Below are 22,000 nucleotides of genomic sequence, written 5' to 3'. Positions count from 1 at the left end.
AGGTGACTTAAGCTTGATCTCTTTATAAAAGGAAAAGAAATAGATTCACACCATAGCTTTGCTTCCGGCATAAAATGACGAAAACTATGAAGGTGTTTGAGGAATTTTGCCAAAAGCAAGCGTTGGTTGCTTGGATAAAGTATTTTAGCAATAGGTTGAAATGAACTTCTGAAGCTAAGCAGCTACTTGTCTTTGTGTGAACAAATGGAAAGGTGCTAATTGTCCATGTCCATTTAGAAGAGGTTTAGTAGGTAGCAGAGTTTCAAAAAGAAAGACATTTGAATGCCGCATCAGTTACATTTATGCCAGCAGTTATTGTATGTGGCAAAAATACACAGAATTTATTCTGAATACCTGACTCTTTTTAAATTTATGTTAACTTGCCTTTTAGTATTTGGATCATTCTGCTAACAATGGGACAAAAACCAGGCAGCTGGTGTTAAAGCCCTGTATGAATGGGGGAATGAGTTTATATTTGTCATTTGCACAGGGCAGAAGTAATTAGGGAGCCTGTGGGAGGCTCTTTTGTTCCTTTAATATATTTGTATCCACAGAAACTTGAGAAAACCCAATTCTGGTTGGATCTTAAATACCTTTTATCCTTTCATTAGGTGATGGTAGTTTTAAAAAATATATTAAAAGTTAGATTTCCTGTGACCAGGTCTCTATTTGAAAAGCAAAAGAATACAGATGTTTCTGTGATGAATAAAGTGAAAACCAGTCCTAGAAAAGTTTAAGGAGATTTACTTTGTTTTCAGGTTTGAACATTTTTTTGTTTCTCCTCCACTTTTGGAAATCTGGATGATATATGTAATTAAATCACTTTGTGAAAATTCGATTTAGTATGTCAATTCCACCTTATTTGTGGATGCTTTTGCTAAAATGTGAAGGTGTCTGTGTCACAGAATAGTCACTAGTAGCCACCATTTCTTGTCAGTGAGAATGCCCAGTATGTTAGTCCTAACACACTTTGTGTTTCAGTTGTTGACAGGGAGATGGGTGCATATACTGAGGAAGGTGTTAGATTGGGGAGCGGAAGAGCAGCCTGTCCTGTACTGGCTTCTTCTTTTGCTTTTTTTTTGGTGAGGCTTGCTGGATCTTAGTTCCCCTACCAGGGATCGAACCCATTCCCCTGCAGTGGAAGCCTGGAGTCTTAACCACTGGATCGCCAGGGAAGTCCCATGTACTGGCTTTATCTTATTTATCCTGATACACAACCAGAAGCAAAATTATCTTAAAATTAATGATCTGTGTATTATATATTCAGATAATCCAGTGACTTTAAAACACCGGCATGGGATTCCCTGGTGGCGCAGTGGTTGAGTGCCGATGCAGGGGACACGGGTTCGTGCCCCGGTCTGGGAAGATCCCACATGCCTCGGAGCGGCTGGGCCCGTGAGCCATGGCCGCTGAGCCTGCGCGTCCGGAGCCTGTGCTACGCAACGGGAGAGGCCACAACAGTGAGAGGCCCGTGTACCGCAAACAAACAAACAAACAAAACACCAGCATGTTAATATGACAAACTCTTAATAGTGGTTGCCTCTGAGGAGGGGAATTGGAGACAGTGGTAGGAGGGAGATTGAGTTAGAATTGTGTTATCCACTTTGGTAACTTTTGGTGTTTGTTACCATGAGTATATATTTAAAAAGGAAAAGTAAAAGAAGACAAATTCCCCTCTAAGCATTCCCATCTCCTGACAGGAGGCTTGGTTTCTCACCCTGCCTCCAAGGATGTTCTGTGATTTCCTCTGTGCCCCTTCCTCCTCACCTCCCCCCTAGTTTCTTTTGCTTTTGAGGAAAACACTTTCTGAATTGATCACCTTTTCTTCATCACCTCTAATTTTGTAATCCTTAACCCCTTTCACGAAAGCCACTGAAGATTTCTTCCCATTAAATGCAGTGACCTCTTTTCAAGCCCTGCGACCTTTCTGGGTCACTTGAGACTTGCCCTCTCCTCCAGCCTCTCTGACACCATTGCCTTGAGGTCCCTTTTGACCTCTCTCACTTCACCTTCACAAGCATCTTCACTGTGATTCTGTTATCCACTCTGTGCTCTCTCCCTGAGCAATCTGTTTTAGATTCTCAGGTGAAATTATCTGCGCCAGCAGATACAACCTCTCTCCTCAGCTCTACCCTTGCATGTTTACTGGCCCATTAGGCGTGTTGAGTTCCTAGTTCCATGAGCATCTCAGAATCAAAATAGCCTGAACTTAATGTCCATTACCCCCCCCATCCAATTCCCCAATTTTTTTCCACTTGCTGTATTTTACTACTTAGCAGCACCCAACTTAGAAACCTGGGACTTGCCCTGAGTTCCTTCTTCCACCTCACAAGGTTTTGGAATTACAAAGCCTTGCTGTAACATGCATATATTGGCTCAGTTTCCATCACACCCTTTCATTTTGCAAATAAACTCCTAAATTGGAGAAATTTCATGCATATAAATGTTCTGTCCTTGTTAAAAGTGTGTGTATAGGGGGAGGAATCGTTTCAGTTGTTCTTCTGCATTGACAACTTTGTGTTTATGAATCCATGGAAACCTTATTCCAGGGGCACTTCTGCATTTGTGACTTGAGTCTGCTTTTTATTTGAGACTAAGTTAGCAATTATATAACTTCACAGAGCTTGTGGTTTATTATTATTTTAGTGTGGATACTGTATTTTGCTTGGTTTCCTATTCAGTCACTTAAAAAAAAATAGTATCTTTTGCTGCACAGTTAAAATTACCTCTAATAATGCCTTTGTTTCTTATGTATTAAAATAGATAAGTAGCTGCGAGATTAAAATGATAGTTAAAATTAATTGTATACCTAATATATGGAACTTCACATCTGTCATGTCATTTAATTTATTTCCCCCAATAACTTGATGCAGAATGGAGAAACTCAGTCCTGAGACATTATTTAACTTTCTCAGATTACACTGCTGTGGTGGTCACACCTCCCAGCGACCCCTCTTGAAATTCTTTAGTTTAAGTGTGGCCTGTACATCCCTGAAAAAAATACAGTTAAAATTACATAAAAACTGGGTTTATGGGTGTCTTCTTTTTTTGGGGAGTTGATTTTCACACGGTCGGTATTTTTCCTGTTTTGGTCGCCCATTGATGACGGAAGAGTTTGCAGTGCTTCAGTGCCATCACTCTGATTATCCGTGGTCATGGGGTGATGTAGAAGAACATAATAAAGGTGATGGCACTAAGATTTACATGGAACTTATATTTTGTGTTTTTATCAAGAGATAATTATTTTTTTAATGTGTTAACAGTAATTTCTCTGCTTACTTGAATTTTTGGTACCTAGAAGGGTGGCTGTCATCTGAAGAATGTTGTGGTCTGTAATTTATATTCTCTCTGTTTCTCTCTCAGTGCAATGAAACCTCATTCTTTTTTGAAGCTCGAAGTAAAACTGCTTGCAAGCATCTTTGGAAGTGTAGTGTAGAACATCATACATTTTTTAGGTATGTTAATGTGAAACCTTTGTTCATTGTCCTAATAAATGAAAATTGCATTTGTTTTTGTTTTTTAAATTGTTTTTGATGTGCATATGTTTTTATAACAAGAATTCTATCCTGTCTACAAGAAGAAATGTACAGTGTTTCTCTTTTATTAACATTTTTACATGCACACACACATATATAGATATTTTCTTTGCTCATGCTACAAGAAAGGATCAAGGACAATTGCTTTTGACATTTATGTAATAAAAGTGCAGCTTTGGTATTGGTGGAAATTAAGTGTTCTACTGTGGACTTACTAAATTTGAAATGACTGTTAGCTTGGAGGTATGGAATGGGTGGCTGGGTATACAAGGCATACAGGATAGACCAAGGTTGGCCATATAAATTTCACGGGTATTAAGGCAAAGGGGATTGGATGAGGTCACCTGTGGAAAAAGTGAAGAGAGAGGAGCAGAAAGCCAGGGACTGAGCTGTGGGACCCTCCCAGCATTTAGAGGACAGGAAGAGCCAGCTGGGGAGTATAAGAAGAAGTAAGCAGTAGGGTATGGGAAAATGGAATATGAGAAAGAAAAATGTCTCAGTGAATAAGGAGCTAGCAGCTGCATTGCATGCTCCTGGGAGGTCACGTAAGATGAGGGTAGAGAATTGACCATTGGGTTGTGGGGATCCTGTTTGTGTCACATCCTTATGGTGTAAAGATAAAACTCAATTTTATCAGATAATACTTGAAACTCTACTTTTGGTTTTTAAATTTAAAACTAGATTAACTCTTCCCCTTATTCGTGTTTGATTTGCATGGAACGGATTCCCCAAATAGCATGATGCTAGAGAAGTAGCCTTATAAAATGACCCATGTCCGTTGTGGAGTTTGTATTAAGAGAGGGATAGAGCCCAAAAGGTCTGAGGCATTGCCTCTCGTGTAGTGGGGCTGGGCCTAGGAACTGCACATGGAGGTGTGTGTTGAAAGTACCCTGGAATGGAAAGTACAAAGAAGAGTGAGCCACCCCTTTAGATACGATCAACTGCCCTGAGAACCTTGGCTTGGGTAAATCAGTGTAGTGACAAAAGTTCCCAAGATAATTTAGTAGAGAAATTAAATTGATTCACAATAAAAGCTTCCTTGTGTGGGCAGTGATGTATCTGATAGTCTTCAGGAAGTATGAGTGTTTTGACATGATACAGATATAAAATACTAGAATGTCAAGTATTAGCTTAAAAATAATCGATTATTATTCCTGCCGATATGTAGAATGAATAAAATATTTTGACTGTGTTAAGCAGTGTTGCACTGTTACATATTTCTACACAGCTTTTGCTCAAGTGTTGCATAAGTATAGTTGTGATTCTCTATCTAATTTTCTTTTAAAAATTCATTAGAATGCCAGAAAATGAATCAAATTCATTGTCAAGAAAACTCAGCAAGTTTGGATCCCTGAGTTATAAGCACCGGTATAGGTAAATGGCCTTTTTTTCCTCTGGGCTGTGTGTGGGGTGTGTATGAATAAATATTTAATGCAGCTGTCCACATACATGCATGCACATTAAAGTTTGTGATCAGATTTTTTCCTTATTTTTCCACAGTGCCAATGAATTTGATAAGCAATAGCAGTCTATTAAACTGTCTTGACAAAAATGATTTTCTAGGTTTAATTATTTAAATTCTACATTAGCTAGGTTAAGCTTAGGGTGTTTAGGATGTAGTAGAGCTTATTATCTTCAGAAATTCATTTTGATCCAGTTATCACTTATCTCTAATTATGTTGTGATTATGAAACAAAGTAGATATTCTGAATAGTAGTTTTTTGGTATTCTTGGGGCATTCAGTTGATCCTCTATTGTAACACAATGTATACTTTATATCAGCGGTCCCCAACCTTTTTGGCACCAAGGACCGGTTTCGTGGCAGACGGTTTTTTCCATGGATGGGGAGGGGGTGGGTGGTGATGGGTTTGGGATGATTCAAGCACATTACAGTTACTGTGCACTTTATTTATATTATTATTACATTGTAATATATAATGAAATAATTATACAACTCACCATAATGCTGACAGGAGGTGGAGCTCAGGCGGTAATGCAAGCAATGGGGAGTGGCTGTAAATACAGATGAAGCTTTGCTCTCTCACCCACCACTCACCTCCTGCTGTGTGGCCTGGTTCCTAACAGGCCACGGGGGTTGGGGACCCCTGCTTTATATTATGGGTCAAATCAAATGTTTTCTGTAGCATAACGCCTACATATAGTAATGCTAGCAAGTATATCTTAACTTTACAGAGCAGTTACTAAGTGCCATGTATTGTGCTAAATGTATTCCATTTATTGCTTCATTTAATCATGGCAGTCTTATTAATGTTATCCTCATTAATATGTGAGGAAACTAAGGCTCAGAGACGACAAGTCACTTCTCAGGGAAACCCAGCTAGGAAGCAGTAAAGTGGGGTCCAATCCCTGGCAGTGGAACTCCAGAGCCCTTTCTGTTAACATTAGTCAGACTGTTAGCATGTTGCAGGAAAAGCCTGATTGTCCAGCAGTCAGGCAGGTGCCTGTGTCTTTTTGAATATGGGAGCCTTCTGTGTTTTGAAAAAGAATTTGTTTTGTTTCAATTCGTTCTGTTAAGTGGAGAGCCTGTGATGTGGAAAACAGGGTGTTAGGTACCCAGAGGTACGAAGAATTAGATCTTCCCATCTCTGCCTTCAGAGAGCTACAGTTTTATTCAGGCAGTAAGGCGGTCCCAGGCCCTATAAAACCCAAGCAGGGTGCAGAAATGGCACTCGGGAGGTGGGACAGTGTTCTGTCAGTTCCACTGGAGACATCACCAAATGAAATGCTTACTTAGGAGACTTAAAAAAAAATCCAGGTGAAGTGTTACAAGATAATGATATGCCAGATTTTAATTCCTCTCTTTGATGAACCACTTTTTTGTCTTGCTTGAAGCCAGAGATAATCAATAGAGGAGTGATTAATATTAAATGTTTAGTGCATTAATCTTTACGTATTATTCTCTTGGATATTTGCTCATTAGCTGACTTAAAGTAACACTTAAGTATTATTGTGTTATAGATGTTCTTGATATTTGTAGGAAAGTATTCATTGGAATCTAAAAATTTAAACTTCAGGTTATCAAGGTTCTTCCCTAGATAGTGATATAATTACAGGAATTTAAGGAAAGAGTATTTACTTTTATATTGAGAAAAATAGCTCATAGTCAGTATTTGGGCTGTTCTTCCAGTTGGGGCATAACACATTTCAAGGGTTATAGAGTGAATGTGTAAATCTGTCTCTTTGTCACTGAAATGAAGCTAGTGAAAAAGCATCTGTCTTAATATTCTTACTGTTAAAAAATGTAATTATACTGTTTAATGTATGCTGTAGTTGGTTTCTACAAATTTACCCATACCTGATTTCTCAAATTTATTGAAATGCAAATGCTGTGGTTATTGGGAATTATTATTAGAAAGTTATTGGATTTTGCATATTGAGTATCATTTCTTCCGCAAAAGTAATTAAAGATAACCTTTGCAAATTGGAAACTCTGCTAAATCTGTTCAGTTTTGTGGCTGGTGTTAACTGCTTGGTAAGTCTTAATGAAATCCAAATCTCAGTGTCTGTATGTAGGAAGCACTAACATTACACCATCTCTGAAAGAAAGGTGTTTCATCCCACTGCCCAGAGCCAGGCTTACGCAGGGATGGGTCTCTGACTGCTGGGTGGTCGCCAGCACATGGACTGTTAATTGGCAAAAGAGTAATAACAACCAAACTTTAATAAACATCATATGCCTGTTCCTTTATTTTGAGACGTTCTGGAGATATCTTGGAATGAAGGAAGAGCTCTGGAAACATAGGTAGCTCCTTCCTTTACCCTGTAGGCTTTTAGAGCATGGAGGATAACGAATAGCATAACCAGCGGCTGTGGTGTGTGAGTGTGGGTGTCTGTGTGTATAATTGTATATGTGTTTATAGTGGGATGTATGTGATAGAGAAAGACAGAATTCTAGTCTTTACTTTCTCTCTTGCATCTTAGGGCTTGCAGAATACCAAGGAGAATCCAACAGAAAAACGAGTCATTACTTAAGAGGGGAAAATTAGATAATTTTAGTGAAATGTGACAGGCAATCCTTTCAAAATTTAAGATTACATTTTGGGGAAAAGGCTGAGCTTAGATCTGACAGTTGACTTCTTTTGTTGCTTTATTATCAGTAACCAATAATCTGAAATAGAGATTGATTAAATCTTTGGTTAAATATTTCGTTACACACTTTTCTCTGAGCCCCTTAAAAACTAATCTTGCCTCTACCTTTTGTTAAGTTTGTAGGGGACTCCTGGTTTTGATGAATGAATGAGTTGTGTAGAATTTATACTCTAGAAATGACACTTAGACCTAAGAACCACCCCTCAGGAACCCTGATGACCTTCTTGTAGAACTTAAATCACACGAGCTTTCCACATTTCATGAACGATGGAAGAGAGGCCAAGTTCTCCTGAGAACCTCCTTTGTGTCAGGTACTTTCACCTGTGTTGCTTAATTAAATCCATTCAGTGACCCATCAAAGGAGGTATCATATGCTCATTTCTGTAGACAAGAAATATGAGCCCCCCAAAAGTAAGGTAACTGAACTAAAGACCTTTAACCAGTAAGTGGCAAAGTTGGGATTTGAACCCAGGTGTCTTTCCTCTTGTTCTCTTCCCTCTACCCCACTGATGGCCGATTGTATCCTTACTTTGAAGCTGAAGGGCTGCTGGCAGTGCCTCATCATAGGATGGGAGTATGTGTGCCACAGTGTGAGGGGCAGGGAAGTGGGCGATCCTGGGGACAGTGTTCTGTCCTGTCACTATGGAGAGCCACTGGGTGTGTAAGAGCTCTTTCACCGACACTGAAAATCTCTACTGATGTCAAGTGCTTTTTGCTACAAGAAAATACTGAGAATACCGTACAGAGATATTTCTGCTAAGAAGTAGTCTGAACAAGTATAAATAAGGAAAATGAGGCTCTAGGAGATTTAAAAAATAACCTGCTGAAGGCCACACACTTATAGCAGAGCTGCGTTTTAACCTGGGCTTGTAGCTTTAAACCAAATGGCTCTGCACTCTGTCCCTTTTCCCAGGCTGCCAAGCTGTGCCACACTGACCAGCTGGAGGACAGAAAGCTTGTTCCAGTCCCAGGTCCCGTACAGCCTGTGCAAGATCAGTTTATGTTTCTGGACTTTAGTTTTATGAATCTTGTGATATGATTTTCCCATTTCTCATTTATTCCTGAGAGAGAAACCATGAGGAAAAATTGAATAATAAAGTAAAATCTCATTATAAAATGCCTCAGTGGCCCACATATTATTGGGTTATGTTTTTAGGGCAAATATTTTTTCCTCTATGCAATGAAGTACATACTACCCAAGTCTTAGAGTAAGTTTGTTTTAAGTAGATGTTATCTTCATACTCCAAACCATTTCTAATAGTGGAATTTTGTTCTCTATATAGAATTTTTTTAAGATTTTCAGGGGAGAGATGTTGCTATTTGTGTTACCTTATGTACTATCTTTAAAACAAATAGTTAAAACTGTAGAAATATTCTCAAATTGATTATTTTTAAAAAATTATTTACTTGTATTTAGTAATTATATAATATTTTTATGTGCCTGGCATTGTTCTAGAAAATGTATAAATATTAATACTTAACATTCATGATAAGCCTATGAAGTGGTCATTGGTATTATTCTTACTTTAGTAATGAGGAAATGGAGATACAGAGTTTGAGTAATGTTTCCCAAGGTCAGAGAGCTAGGATATGACATCGCTGGGATTTGAACCCAGTCTCCAGAACTTGTCTATTAACAATACATTAATATGTAAAAGAAAACAGCAAAATGAAAGCTGGTAAATGATAATTTTCTTATCAAATAACATTATTAGATTTTTATATATTTTCATTATATATAAGGAAAAAAAAAAGTAGTTAAATTTCAAGTGAAAGAAAATCTCTCACAGTTTTCCCCCCTACTCCCTCCCCTCCCCCTGGTTTCCATGAAGTCTTGAATATGAAGTACATGGATGGAACCTGTCATTTTAATTCCTCATATCAAGTCATATCCTCACTTAGCCTGATGAGAAACTGCTTTTTATGAGTGTTTTGGGCCTCTCTTTATTTCTAATAAAAGTAGATGAGGTAGTAAGGAGGGGAAGCTTTCACAGAAGAACGTAGGAGGTGAATTTGGCTTTCTAAGTCTTATTTAGTCTCTTTTAGGGAGAGAGCCACCAATATATATTCTGTAAATGTAGGATAAATGGGATTTGTGGCCAATAAAAGACTATTTTTTCTTCCTATTAGGTGGCTCTTAACTGTGGTGAATCAAAGTATTGATAGATAATTAGAAATGCATTTTCTCTGTACCTAAATGATACTTTCTGTCATGAAAGCCAGAGTTGTTCATTAGCTCAAATTCAGCTGTGGAATAAACTTTTCGTAGGATGAATGTTGACTGAAATACAGCAAATTAAATTACATAGTTCCTTGAGTAGCTTAGTTTGTCCCCAGGGAAAGCTCTCCCTGTTGCATCCTCACATACTCTTAAGGAAGCGGTACTGTGCATGGGGTTTTAGGCTGCTTTAAATCTTCCTGGGCACTTCCTGACTCAGGTGAAGTGGGCATAATCAATGGTTGATTGTGTCACAGGGTTCAGAGTGAAATCACACTAAGTGGTCCAATTGGGGAGGCTCTATGACTTGCCTTATAAGTACAGCACGGGGACATGTTGATTCATGTAGAATCATTGCCTTCTGTAGTTTAGCCCAACACAATTTCTTTACTATTTAGTTGTAGAGCTGGAAGACCATCAGCATCCTCTATTTCTAGCTTATCATTCTACTTAAATCAAAACCTAACTCCTCCTTTAATAAATCCTTTCTTTCCTGGTTCTCCCTCTGAAAGATCTTCCTTGTGTCAGCTGAAAAAAAGCTCAACATGAGAGCTGTGAGTTCAGTTTTATCTGGGGCTTACTGAGGACTAGAGGCTGAGAGAGAGCCTCTCAGATAGCTCTGAGGAACCGCTCCTAAGGGAATGAGTGCAGTCAAGCACACACCTCTGTAGAAGGTTGCTACTAGGAACGAGGAGCAGATGTCTCCGTTAATGCTTTTAGCGCTTTTCTAAGTATGAGAAGGTGCAAGAAACTGGGTTCATAAAATTTTCTCCTGAAAACACCTAACTATCTGAAGGCCTGTTCGGCCACTTGTTCCCAGCCTCATTCCTGATCTCTGTCCTGAACTCCTTTCAGAGTGTATTGAAGGTCAGCAACTTTAGTGGCTAGTGACTTCATTCTTGTAGAACCAGGTGGCGAGCGACATTCTTCAGTTGGCACTTCTGTCTCACCTAAATCTTTCCTATTAGAGTTTATTAGTTCCTTGGTTAATATTGCAGTGAGAATCAATTGGAAGCCCTATATACTTATAACCTGTGTGAATCTGTGTTTTTTCTTCTCTCCGTACACTGCAGATATTCTCCATGAGCTGTGGTGTAATTTTGTGGCTGTGTGGTTTTACCTGTGTTACTCAAAATGTTGTTTTTTCAAGTGGCAGGACAGCGTTACAAATGAGTCGAGATCTTTCTATTCAACTTCCCCGGCCAGATCAGAATGTGGCAAGAAGTCGAAGCAAGACTTACCCTAAGAGAATAGCACCGACACAGCCAGCCGGTAAGTCACAGAGCCCCCAACTCCTCATTGTAACCTTGTGTTTCCTTTTAGGCTCCTGGTGTAACATACACTTAAATGGTGACTGTAGCCCTGGAGGTTTTTAATTGTTAACAGTAGAATTTTTAATTTGACCCAGAAAATGTCCACGCAATCAGAAATTATTAATAAGCAGGCAGGTAAGCAAGTTGAATCCCCATAGCCTGCTTAATGACTATACTTAATAACTCTTTTTTGAAGGCATTAAATAAAACCTCAACTGCGTAATTTCTTAGTTTGGTGTAGCTGAGATTGGAATTGAAACATTCTTTGGCAAAAGTCTTAAAAAAAATACCGTTGACATAAGAGTCTGTAAAGAATTCAGCTTTTTGTATCGTTGGTCTTTTATTGTGATCTATAATAAAGTGCATAAAGTATACATACTATATACCTATGTACATACACATAAGTGTATGTGTGTTTATATACATATATAAATATATACGCAGGCGTGCACATGCACACACACACACAATTTAACATAGCCTACAGCCCCAGAAGTCCCTGCTGTTTGCTTGGTCACATCCTCACCTTCTCCTCCCTCCCCAACCAGTGAAAACCTCTGTCTGACTGTGTGGTAATTATTTCTTTACTTTTCACTATAATTTTAGTACTTATGTAGCCTTCTCTGAACAAAGTAGTTTTTTTGCCTATTTTTAAAACATTATATAATTGAATCAAGGGGTGTGTTCCTTTGTGTCTTGCTTCTATCAGTGTTATATGTAATATATACTAAAATGCATTCATTTTTCTTGCAGTGAGTTTTCTATTGTATGACAGCTCCTTGTTCATTCTACTATTGATGGACATTTGGGTTATTCAGATTTTTTGTTTTTAATGCACACCACTTCTTTAATAAACCACCTCATCAGTCAGTTTCAATCCATGTTCAATGTTCAGAGCTCACGGAATTTTACTCTAAAGTGATCTTACTGACTTTGGTTTGTGGCTTGCTTACAGATCAGCCTTGTCTAACACTCTCCACCGGCTTTTCACATATATTATTTCACTTGAACCTCCCAGTAATCCTGTGAGTTAAAGCAAGGCAGACACTACGTTCCCAATTTACAGATGAGGAAGACATGATCCCAGTAGCTAGAAAGGGGTGGGGCTGGGACGAGAGGCCAGATCTCCTGGCTCTTTCTGCCATATTGTATGAAGAGAATGGAATTTTTAATAACAATAATTAACATCTGGGGGGTGGTGGTGGGATGAATTGGGAGATTGTGATTGACATGTATATACTAATATGTATAAAATAGATAACTAATCAAAAAATAACATCTGAACATTGAATGACAGTTGGCAAAGCATTATGACAGCTGTTGTTTCATTTAACCCTCATGACAAGCCTATGAGGAACGTGTTTTGTGTTTGCTCCACTGCTGCTGGCTATGAGAATGTCACCTGACTTACAGTTTCTAAAGTGAAATTAAATCTGATTGTAGGTCCCCTCCTCTCACTGGGCTGAGAGGAAATTAAATTCTTTCTGATGGTTCTACAGTGGTAAAAATAAGACATGATTTAATTTTGCAGTGGGTTACCTGCCACATAAGTAATATTATCCCCATTTAGCTGATGAGGAAAACTAAGATTATAAAGGTAATTTGGCCCAGATTACATAATAAGCAGGTGACTTAGGACAGAAATTCTAGCTTTAACATTAATATTTTTATCTTAATATTTTGTGATTAGCTTTGAATATGATCAGTCTTAAATCCCATTTGGATCAAGTGCAATGTGGTATAATTGATAAGCAAACTTTCAGATCCTTTGTTATTTCTTAAACACCAGGCCTCATGAAATTATTTTGAGACCAACCAAGAATATCAAAAGCATTCCTCGTGTCAAATCAACATTTCATTCCACTTGAGATGCTGGAATCACACGTGCTTTTTACACAGACCTGCTCAGGTTGTTCCTTTTCCTCTCCTCGTGCTCTTAGAAAAATATCTTCCTCTGTAACACTGTGTCTGTCTGTCTGTCTGTCTCTCCTTGGAAGCCGAAATTCCAGAAGCTGATTTATTTAGGGACAAGGGGTTTTGTTTTTGTTTCTCTCCTGGCTTATGTAGATCCAGCCAAATGCAGTTTTCACAGAGTAGCCTGGAACTGTACTGAGCCCTCGCATCCGTCTCTCCTCCCCACTAGTGTTGTATTAAAACACACTCCCTCTAGGGTGGAGGCTGAGGAGATGCAAAATGCACAGCCCAGCGTGCTCGAGGGCAGCCTCTCAGCATCAGGCTGAGAATCTTTTAAAAAATGCAGCACATGTTATGCTTTTACTATTATAAAAATACATCCTCGCTTTAGGAAATTGAGGAACCTCAGAATTCCCCCCCCCCCCGCAAAAAGAATATCTTTCATGTTCAGTTCCATTCTCTTAGCGCTAACAGTATTTTATATAGCCTTCTGGTCATTTGCATATCTTTTCTGCAAAAATGATATAGCGGTGTTTTTATTTACTTTTTTATTTAATAACATATCATGAATATGTTCTAACAAGTTTTAAGTGTTCTTATATAGCACCATTTGAATGTCCAAATAATTTTCTGCTGCATAGATGCATTGATGTGACATAATTTATTCAACCAGTCGTTAGTTTTTGGATATTTAAGCTGTTTCAAAATTTGAAAAATATAAATGTAACTAAAGTGAATATTTTTGTAGTGATATCTCTAAGTATTCATGCTGATTTATTGTATGTATTTTAAACAATGGTATATTTTTATAATTTTTACTAAAAAAAGAGGATCATACAGTGCTGTGTTTAAAAACTGAGACTGCTGTATGTACATTTCACTTTGGTTTTGAATTACTTTCGAAGCCTGTGTTTCAACAAAACTGTGATGTGTTCTGGGGACCCAGAGATGACCCTGCCCTTGACAGCATGATTGTCCTGGGTGGGGAAGGACCATTTAGCAATGCCTGTGATGCAGAGTTATTTCAGTTGCTGTCATGCACATATGAAGAATGCTCTGGGGGCAGGGATAATGTTGTTCTATGTTTATTTGAATGTTACATATTCTTTTTTTTTTTTGGTTGTGCTGAGTCTCAGTTGCGGCAGGTGGGCTCCTTAGTTGTAGCATGCAAACTCTTAGTTGCAGCATGCATGTGGGATCTAGTTCCCCGACCAGGGGTCAAACCCATGCCCCTGCATTGGGAGGTGGATCCTTAACCATTGTGCCACCAGGGAAGCCCCTGAATGTTACATATTCTTTTTCCTCTAATTCAAATGTACTCTGCTTTGAGCCTCAGTTGAACCCAGCTGGTAGAGAGACCCAGTCTCTAAGGTCATGGTGGGGTTCAGACTTGGAGTGGAACAATTGAAGAGGGCGCTCTTGTCTTCACCTGCATCAGTCACTCTGTGCTCCTTATCCCACCCAGCAGGTCCCATTAAACAGGGCAATTCTGTGTGAATCTGGGCCACTGTGAGTATGAGAGGGGAGGGGTTATTGGTAAGCCTGGAGCCTCCTGTACTTAGGGTCAAGCCTGCCCCTTTAAGGCTCTGCTGTGGCGGGTGGTGGAGGGGAGTGGCCTGTAGGTCCTTAGGTCACTGTAGCCCTCAAGCCTCCATCTCCTTCCCCACCAAGCCTTTTCTGCCACTCCTGGCAGCTCCTCCAGCCCTGTCACTTCTGATTCCCACACTCTCAGCTCCAGAGCAGCCTCCTTGCTCCAAAGCTCCCTGTTCCTGAGATTTGTTCATGGGTGGCTGGGCAGGAAAGGAACAATAGCTCAAAACGGTAGTTTATTTTTTTTTTAATTATTTTTTATTGACCAAAGAGAAGCAAAAGTATTACCTTACTAAATATTCCTGCCACAATTACTTAAATTTTTATTTGAAAATTTTGACAATTAAAATGGTAGAAAGCTTATTTTAAAACGTAGAAAAAGTTTATTTTATTAGATTGTACTGTGTTTGGCAAAAATGGAGTTGTGGTTTAAAAAGAAGATAGATTTAAAAAAAAAAAACAACTCTAATGAGGCCAGCTATGAATTTTCATAAATTGAATTCTGGTAGGCTCTCTAAAATAAAACTTTAGAGCTATACAGTTCCAAGAGTCATTGGCATAAATTCTCACCTCTCATTTAACATTTATAGATACTAAAAAACAAGTTGTGATAGAAAGGAGACTTTAGCTTTTTGTTAGTTTATATCATTAATTTATACTACATGACTTGTAACTTTAGAAGACGTTATTTTGTTTCTTCTGAAGCTAAAGTAATTCAGTCAAACTTGATGACTACTGCCCTTAACCTGCATCTCAGTTCTCTGCAACTTTAAAAAGCCTGTGTTTTTATTTCTCAGTCAGGAATAATAAATGCCCTGGTAGCTCAAAAGCCATTGTGTTTAGAACCCACCAAGATTAGACCTTGGCACCTCGATGAGGAAGCGCATTCCAGAGTCAGGAGCCCTGCACCCAGCCTGCCTTCTGCCCCACCCCCACCCCACCCCAGAGGAGTTCAGCGCCAGGGCAGGCAGCCAGAGCATTCCTCCAGATCTGCTCGGTAGAGGAGCTTGGGGGTAAAGCAGGAGGCGAGATGGCAGGAAGGAAAAGTGCATATTTTGTACAGCCCTTTCTCTGACAAGCTCTTGGCAGCTCACAAAGGTGGGTTCCTGTCAGAAAAGAGTTTCTGCTGTAAGAAGAAAGCAGTAAAGACAGAATGTAAAGGCAGTAAAGACAAAATGTTTAGCTATAATCCACAATTAGCTGCAAGAAAAGTAATGGGTGAAACCATTTACAGTGGATAAACAATGCTGTGATTGTCTGATGCAGCATTTTGAGTTCTTAAGCATATCGTACTGATGAACAGAGAAATAAATAGTTGCAGTGTAGTCTTCAGACAACTGAAAAGCCGGTTCGGGTGATGTTTTGGCATTCCCACTATGAACTGTGGAAGACGCTGCAGACACAATGCCCGAGGGATCCTGAAAATGACTTGTGAGTGAGGATGGTTCGTGCCTGGTCTGGAAGCAGAGAGCTATGCTCAGGCCAAGCCAGTGTTTCTGTGCAGGAGAGAGGACCCAGTGTTGCCAGTCTTCCACTGTCTCAAGGGAAGCACGAAATTTAGATATTTATAGAAACTTTTCCAGAATTTTAAGTTTTGGCAATCGATTTCATTTTGAAGACGGTCTCTGTGTGCTAAATCAAACATTCCTAAGGGCCCAGTATGGCTTGAGGGCTGCCTCTTGAGAACCTCTGTTTGACAGAGCTGGTATGAACGGCCGATCCACCTGTCCTGGGGTCTCTGTGGGTTTCTGCAGCATCCCCTGTGGAGGTCAGGTTCTACACTCCATGACTCCCAGCAGGAACACTTTGTAGTTGGTAGGTCGGTTGGCCAACTCTAGGGGATGATGGTGCCACACAGGTCTGAACCCCCTAGCAAATGATTCACATGTGGGTAGCTGACCGACCTTTACTGGTGACCTGAGCTGGGTGTAGCCCAAAGCAGGAGAGACAGAGAAATGCTTTGACATAGTGAAGTACAGTTTCATCAGTTTGATGTAGTATAAAGCTCTGGGCTGCTGAGACCTAGTAATGTCAAGAGAGTAATAATCACTTACTGAGTGCTGGCTCTGGTTGGCACATTATGTCAGACATGAGGTCAGCAGAAACCCAGCTTGGCTTGTGGCGATCAAAAATAGATTTAAAAAAATTATTATTTTTTTTAATGCAGACAAAAGCCAAGCTATGTGAGTAGAGACTGGCATATCAGACTGAGCTACATCTGAGAAATCTGGGTTCAGCCTCAGTCATCCCTGTACTAACTGTGTAGTGTGATGAAGTCACTTAACCAGGCTGAGCCTCAGTTTCTTTATGGGTCCAGTGGGGGTATTACTTCCTGCCTCACGGGTTGTTGTCATGCGGGATGGTGTCTGCGTTGGGCACAGCATCGTGTCAAGAACGTGGAGGGGCTTGGTACACTTCAGTTTCTTTCTCCTAAATCAAAAGGAGTCTTTCTCTACATAGTGTGGACCAGCCTGTGAGTCCACCTGAGAGTCTTTCAATTATATTTACCATATAGCATCAACTTCACATACAAAGGATAATATAATTATATGAGGGAGGTGTGGCCTTTTATGATTGATGGGTGGAGAGAGTCATTCAAGTGCAGAGAATGGGCTTTGGAAAGACATCAGTTACCCCTGATTTATTCTAGAAGATTGGGTATAAACAAGTATGAGGGAAGTAGGCGAGTCAAAGGGCCCCCTGTGTGTAGGTTTCTCCTTTCCTGCCTGCCTGAAGATCTCTGGGTACACAAGGGCAGCTGTTGTCAGGCAGTATTGGGAGCCCAGAGTTGGGTATCGTCCTACTTAACCTGTTCCTACTTCCCAGAGTAATCATTTTTCTCACCTTATTTTTACCCCTACTCTGTGCTCACCACTCTCTAGGCGCTCCAGCACCACTGGGATAGTCTATGGCTATGAATTGGGAATAACAAACGCGTTACAGTGAATCCATAATAATGATGAGATTGTATGCTTGTTTTAAAGTTCACATAGTTAATCATTTCATCTTCTGTATAAGGTGGTTTTCCCTATTTGAGGTAATCAGGTACTAGGCCTATCCAAGTCCACTTTTCATGTCAGGCAGGCAGTGCAAACAGAAGACAAAGGGCTAAGCTGAAAGGGCTCGGGGAGGAAAGCAGAGTTGTTGAATGAGGAGTAAACAGAAGCTGGGGCTGTGGATCTGTGATTTCATAAGTCAAGTCCCAACCTCAATAAGCTGTTAGATCAGCAACCTCACTTCTGCAATATGAGCAGGCCTGTTGCTGTGTTTGTCATCACAGAGACTGAAAACTACCTAAATGTCCATTAGTAGGGAACTGGCCTAATAAAATAATAGATGTGTACCCCTAGGAAATACCATGTGTCTCTTAGAAGAAATCTGAGGGCAGGATTTGACGTTGTGTTGGTCCGATTCTATAGTCCCACCACGTCTGCCTTGAAAGGTCAGATCCCCTGAGGAGCTCCACAAGGCAGAGGAATGTTAATGACCAACAGTCATTGAGCATCACTGCATGCCCAGTGCTGTACTAGGCACATGCAGGTAGTATCTCCCTCATTTCTTTTAGAAGGGTGCTGTGACTCTCAGTGTAACAGGTGAGAAGACAGAGGCAAGGACTTGCCCAGGGCCCCAGAGCTGGAATATGATCCCAGGTCAATTAGAGTCTGCGATGTGGAGAGGAGGAACAAAAAAGAATGTGATAAATTTGTGTCAATATGGAAGGATATCCAAGAGATAGCATAAGCAAGAAAAAAAAAAAAAAGCCAGGGGTGGGGGCCAGCAGCATGTAATATGCTCCCATTACATAAAAATACAATCAAAAAGAGAAATCAGAAATCCGGAGTGGGAGAGAGATTTATTTTTACTCTGTATTCTTTAATAGCATTTGTGTTTTTACCATTTTGTACTTTAACAAAGCCCTTCAGATACTTGTCATGAATGCCTTAAGTTCACAAGATGATTTCAAATGTCCGTTCAAGTTTCCAGATGAGGACACTGATATTATGCTAGGAAGCGTGCATCATAATTTATGGAAAAAGTAATAGAACGATACGAGACAGATCATACAAATTCAAATGTTAGGATTTCTACTGTGCTGTTACAAATACAGCTCAAGTCTTCAAGGCAAAGGGCATAAGACATTTTCATATCTGTACATTTATTATTTTTATTTTTTTTCATATCTGTACATTTAAACGTAGGCCTTAAAGTGTAGGAGATTGCACTGTAGATCCTCGAGTCAGAGCATGCTTTGTTTCAAAGGAGGAAGACTCATGTAGGACCCACAGTCCTTGGATTAGATGAAATAGAGGACAATCCCTTTGTGTTGTAGGCAAGGAAACTGAAGCCCAGAGAGGTGAAATGATTTGCAAGTGTAGCAAGTTCTGGAACCTGGAGGGTATCTGGATGAGAATCATTAGGCACTGTGAGGAATGTCTGGAAAAAGACAGTGACGTAATAACTCTCACACCTATTGGGCACTTGATGGGTATTGTGAAGTTTTTGCATGTTTGTCCTCTCTAGGTCAGCTGAAGACAGGAAGGGAAGAAATTAGTAAAAATTGTCCTACAAGGGAATTGGAGCAAGACATTCTGACCAAGAGTTGTTATGTGGGTAGTTTGGGACAGGATTTCTAGAAAATTTAGGAGAGTGTTAACTTTGTTTTCGAAAGAGTGTGATTGTGACTGTCCTCCTTCAAACCTGATAAGTCAGAATTAGGTGATCAACTGAGGTGTGGTCCAAATCTGTGACCTCACTTTCTCTTCACCCTAAGAACTCCTGCAACTGATTATGTAAGCCTTTGCATTGAGAAGGCATGTGGTACAGTGGCAGGAAACAAACAAACAAACATGTACCTGATCTGAGTAGACTTGAATTCCTGGTCTAACTCGGCTGTGACTTGTAACACATCATTCAACATGCTGAGCTTTCACCTCATTGTCCATAAAGTGAAGCAATTCTTTTGGTAAACCTGTGGGAAGGTGGGTGGTATCCTCATCTTACACATGAGGAAACAGTAGCTCAGAAACATTGAATACTTATTCAAAGTTACACAGATAGTAAGAGCAGCAGCAGGGTTTGAACCCAGGTCTTTGGAATATTAAGGCACATCCTTGGAAAGTGAATGGAAAACAAAAAAAGTGAAAGTTGATTTGAAAATAAGTATACATCCTCTGGTTTTCCCACTATTGTGTGATTCCTTCACTTCACTAGATCTGCTTGTTTCAGCAGATATTCTTGAAGAGAATGCATTTACAGAGGAGCAGCAAGTCAGTCTGATTTTATATCAAGTCATTTGTTTAAGAAAATATTTAAGTTCTTTGGGACATTTTACCCATGAAAGAGGGGAAGTGGCAGTAACCGTGTTAATTGCAAGGAGCATTAGGTTAGGTCACAGAGTCGGGTGTATGGTTTGTTCAAGGCTGTCTTCCTTTGTTGACACCCTTTTCTATTCTGCCTTGAAGCTGATGTTTATTTTCATTCTGTAAAAAATGTCTTAATAGATGGCAAGCTGGTTAGATTTTCTCTAAAAAGTTAATGATTCCACTCTTTCTGGGAGTGTTTAGCATTCCATGCATAGCTATCAAAATTAAAAAAGCACGCAAGGCTAAAGGCGTATTGTATGTTCCAGTTAAATACCATAGCTTAGTGAGTTATCATAAATGACACTTTTTATCCCCTTTACCTTCTCATTCAACAAGAATTTATTGAGCGCTTCTTTGGCATAAGACCTGTGATGTTGTAATTAATAATAAATAATCATTTGATGAAATTAGAACACTTACACCATACATAAAAATAAACTCAAAATGGATTAAAGACCTAAATGTAAGGCCACACACTATAAAACTCTTAGAGGAAAACATAGGCAGAGCACTCCATGACATAAATCACAGCAAGATCCTTTTTGACCCACCTCCTAGAGAAATGGAAATAAAAACAAAAATAAACAAATGGGACCTAATAAAACTTAAAAGCCTTTGCGCAGCAAAGGAAACCATAAACAAGATGAAAAGACAACCCTTAGAATGGTAGAAAATATTTGCAAATGAAGCAACTGACAAAGGATTAATCTCCAAAATATATAAGCAGCTCAATATCAAAAAAACAAACAACCCAATCCAAAAATGGGCAGAAGACCTAAATAGACATTTCTCCAAAGAAGATATACAGATTGCCAACAAACACATGAAAGGATGCTCAACATCACTAATCATTAGAGAAATGCAAGTCAAAACTACAATGCGATATCATCTCACACCAGTCAGAATGACCATCATCAAAAAATCTACAGACAATAAATGCTGGAGAGGGTGTGGAGAAAAGGGAACCCTCTTGGCACTGTTGGTGGGAATGTAAATTGATACAGCCACTATGGAGAACAGTATGGAGGTTCCTTAAAAAACTAAAAATAGAAAACTACCATATGACCCAGCAATCCCACTACTGGGCATATACCCTGAGAAAACCATAATTCAGAAAGAGTCATGTACCACAATGTTCATTGCAGCACTATTTACAATAGCCAGGATGTGGAAACAACCTAAGTGTCCCTCAACAGATGAATGGAAAAAGAAGATGTGGCACACATATACAATGGAATATTACTCAGCCATAAAAAGAAACGAAATTGAGTTATTTGTAGTGAGGTGGATGGACCTAGAGTCTGTCATACAGAGTGAAGTAAGTCAGAAAGAGAAAAGCAAATACTGTATGCTAACCCATATATATGGAATCTAAAAAAAAAGTGGTTCTGCAGAACCTAGGGGCAGGACAGGAATAAAGACACAGACATAGAGAATGGACTTGAGGACACGGGCAGGGGGAAGGATAAGATGGGACGAAGTGAGAGAGTGGCATGGACATATATACACTACCAAATGTAAAGTAGATAGCTAATGGGAAGCAGCCACATAGCACAGGGAGATCAGCTTGGTGCTTTGTGACCACCTAGAGGGGTGGGATAGGGAGAGTGGGAGGGAGACGCAAGAGAGAGGGGACATGGGGATATGTGTATATGTATAGCTGATTCACTTTGTTATAAAGCAGCAACTAACACAACAATGTAAAGCAATTATACTCCAATAAGGACATTAAAAAAATAATAATAAATAATCATTTGGCCTTCATCCCCATTTCTGGCACAGAGCTCCTAAAACACTTGGAATTTCCTAAGTGATAAGAACCCTAAAGGTGAAAGGAGCATCTTTTGTTATTCATAACAAGCCCCTTTTAACCACACCTGAATTTATGGTAATGAGATGACTTCTGGAAAGCCCCAAACAAGGAGGGGGCGCTTGTTGCCAGGGAAACTAATCTTG

The 22,000-nt window shown here is 39.6% G+C and overlaps 1 protein-coding gene across 7 annotated transcripts in view; it reads left to right on the top strand.

Moving 5' to 3' along the window:
• EPB41L4A (erythrocyte membrane protein band 4.1 like 4A) overlaps window positions 1-22,000 on the top strand; it is a 365,694-nt gene that overhangs the window by 176,765 nt on the left and 166,929 nt on the right. For all 7 annotated transcript variants that reach the window (XM_049707507.1, XM_004267456.3, XM_033423779.2 and 4 more), the window contains 3 exons: window positions 3,364-3,455; window positions 4,833-4,910; window positions 11,015-11,136. In XM_049707507.1, coding sequence (XP_049563464.1) covers window positions 3,364-3,455; window positions 4,833-4,910; window positions 11,015-11,136 — 292 coding nt within the window. The remainder of the gene's footprint in view (window positions 1-3,363; window positions 3,456-4,832; window positions 4,911-11,014; window positions 11,137-22,000) is intronic.

Source organism: Orcinus orca, chromosome 3 (assembly GCF_937001465.1).
Source record: "Orcinus orca chromosome 3, mOrcOrc1.1, whole genome shotgun sequence".
NCBI lineage: Eukaryota > Metazoa > Chordata > Mammalia > Artiodactyla > Delphinidae > Orcinus > Orcinus orca.
The sequence above is the reverse complement of the archived record's forward strand: the minus strand, read 5'-3'. Positions and strand labels throughout refer to the sequence as shown.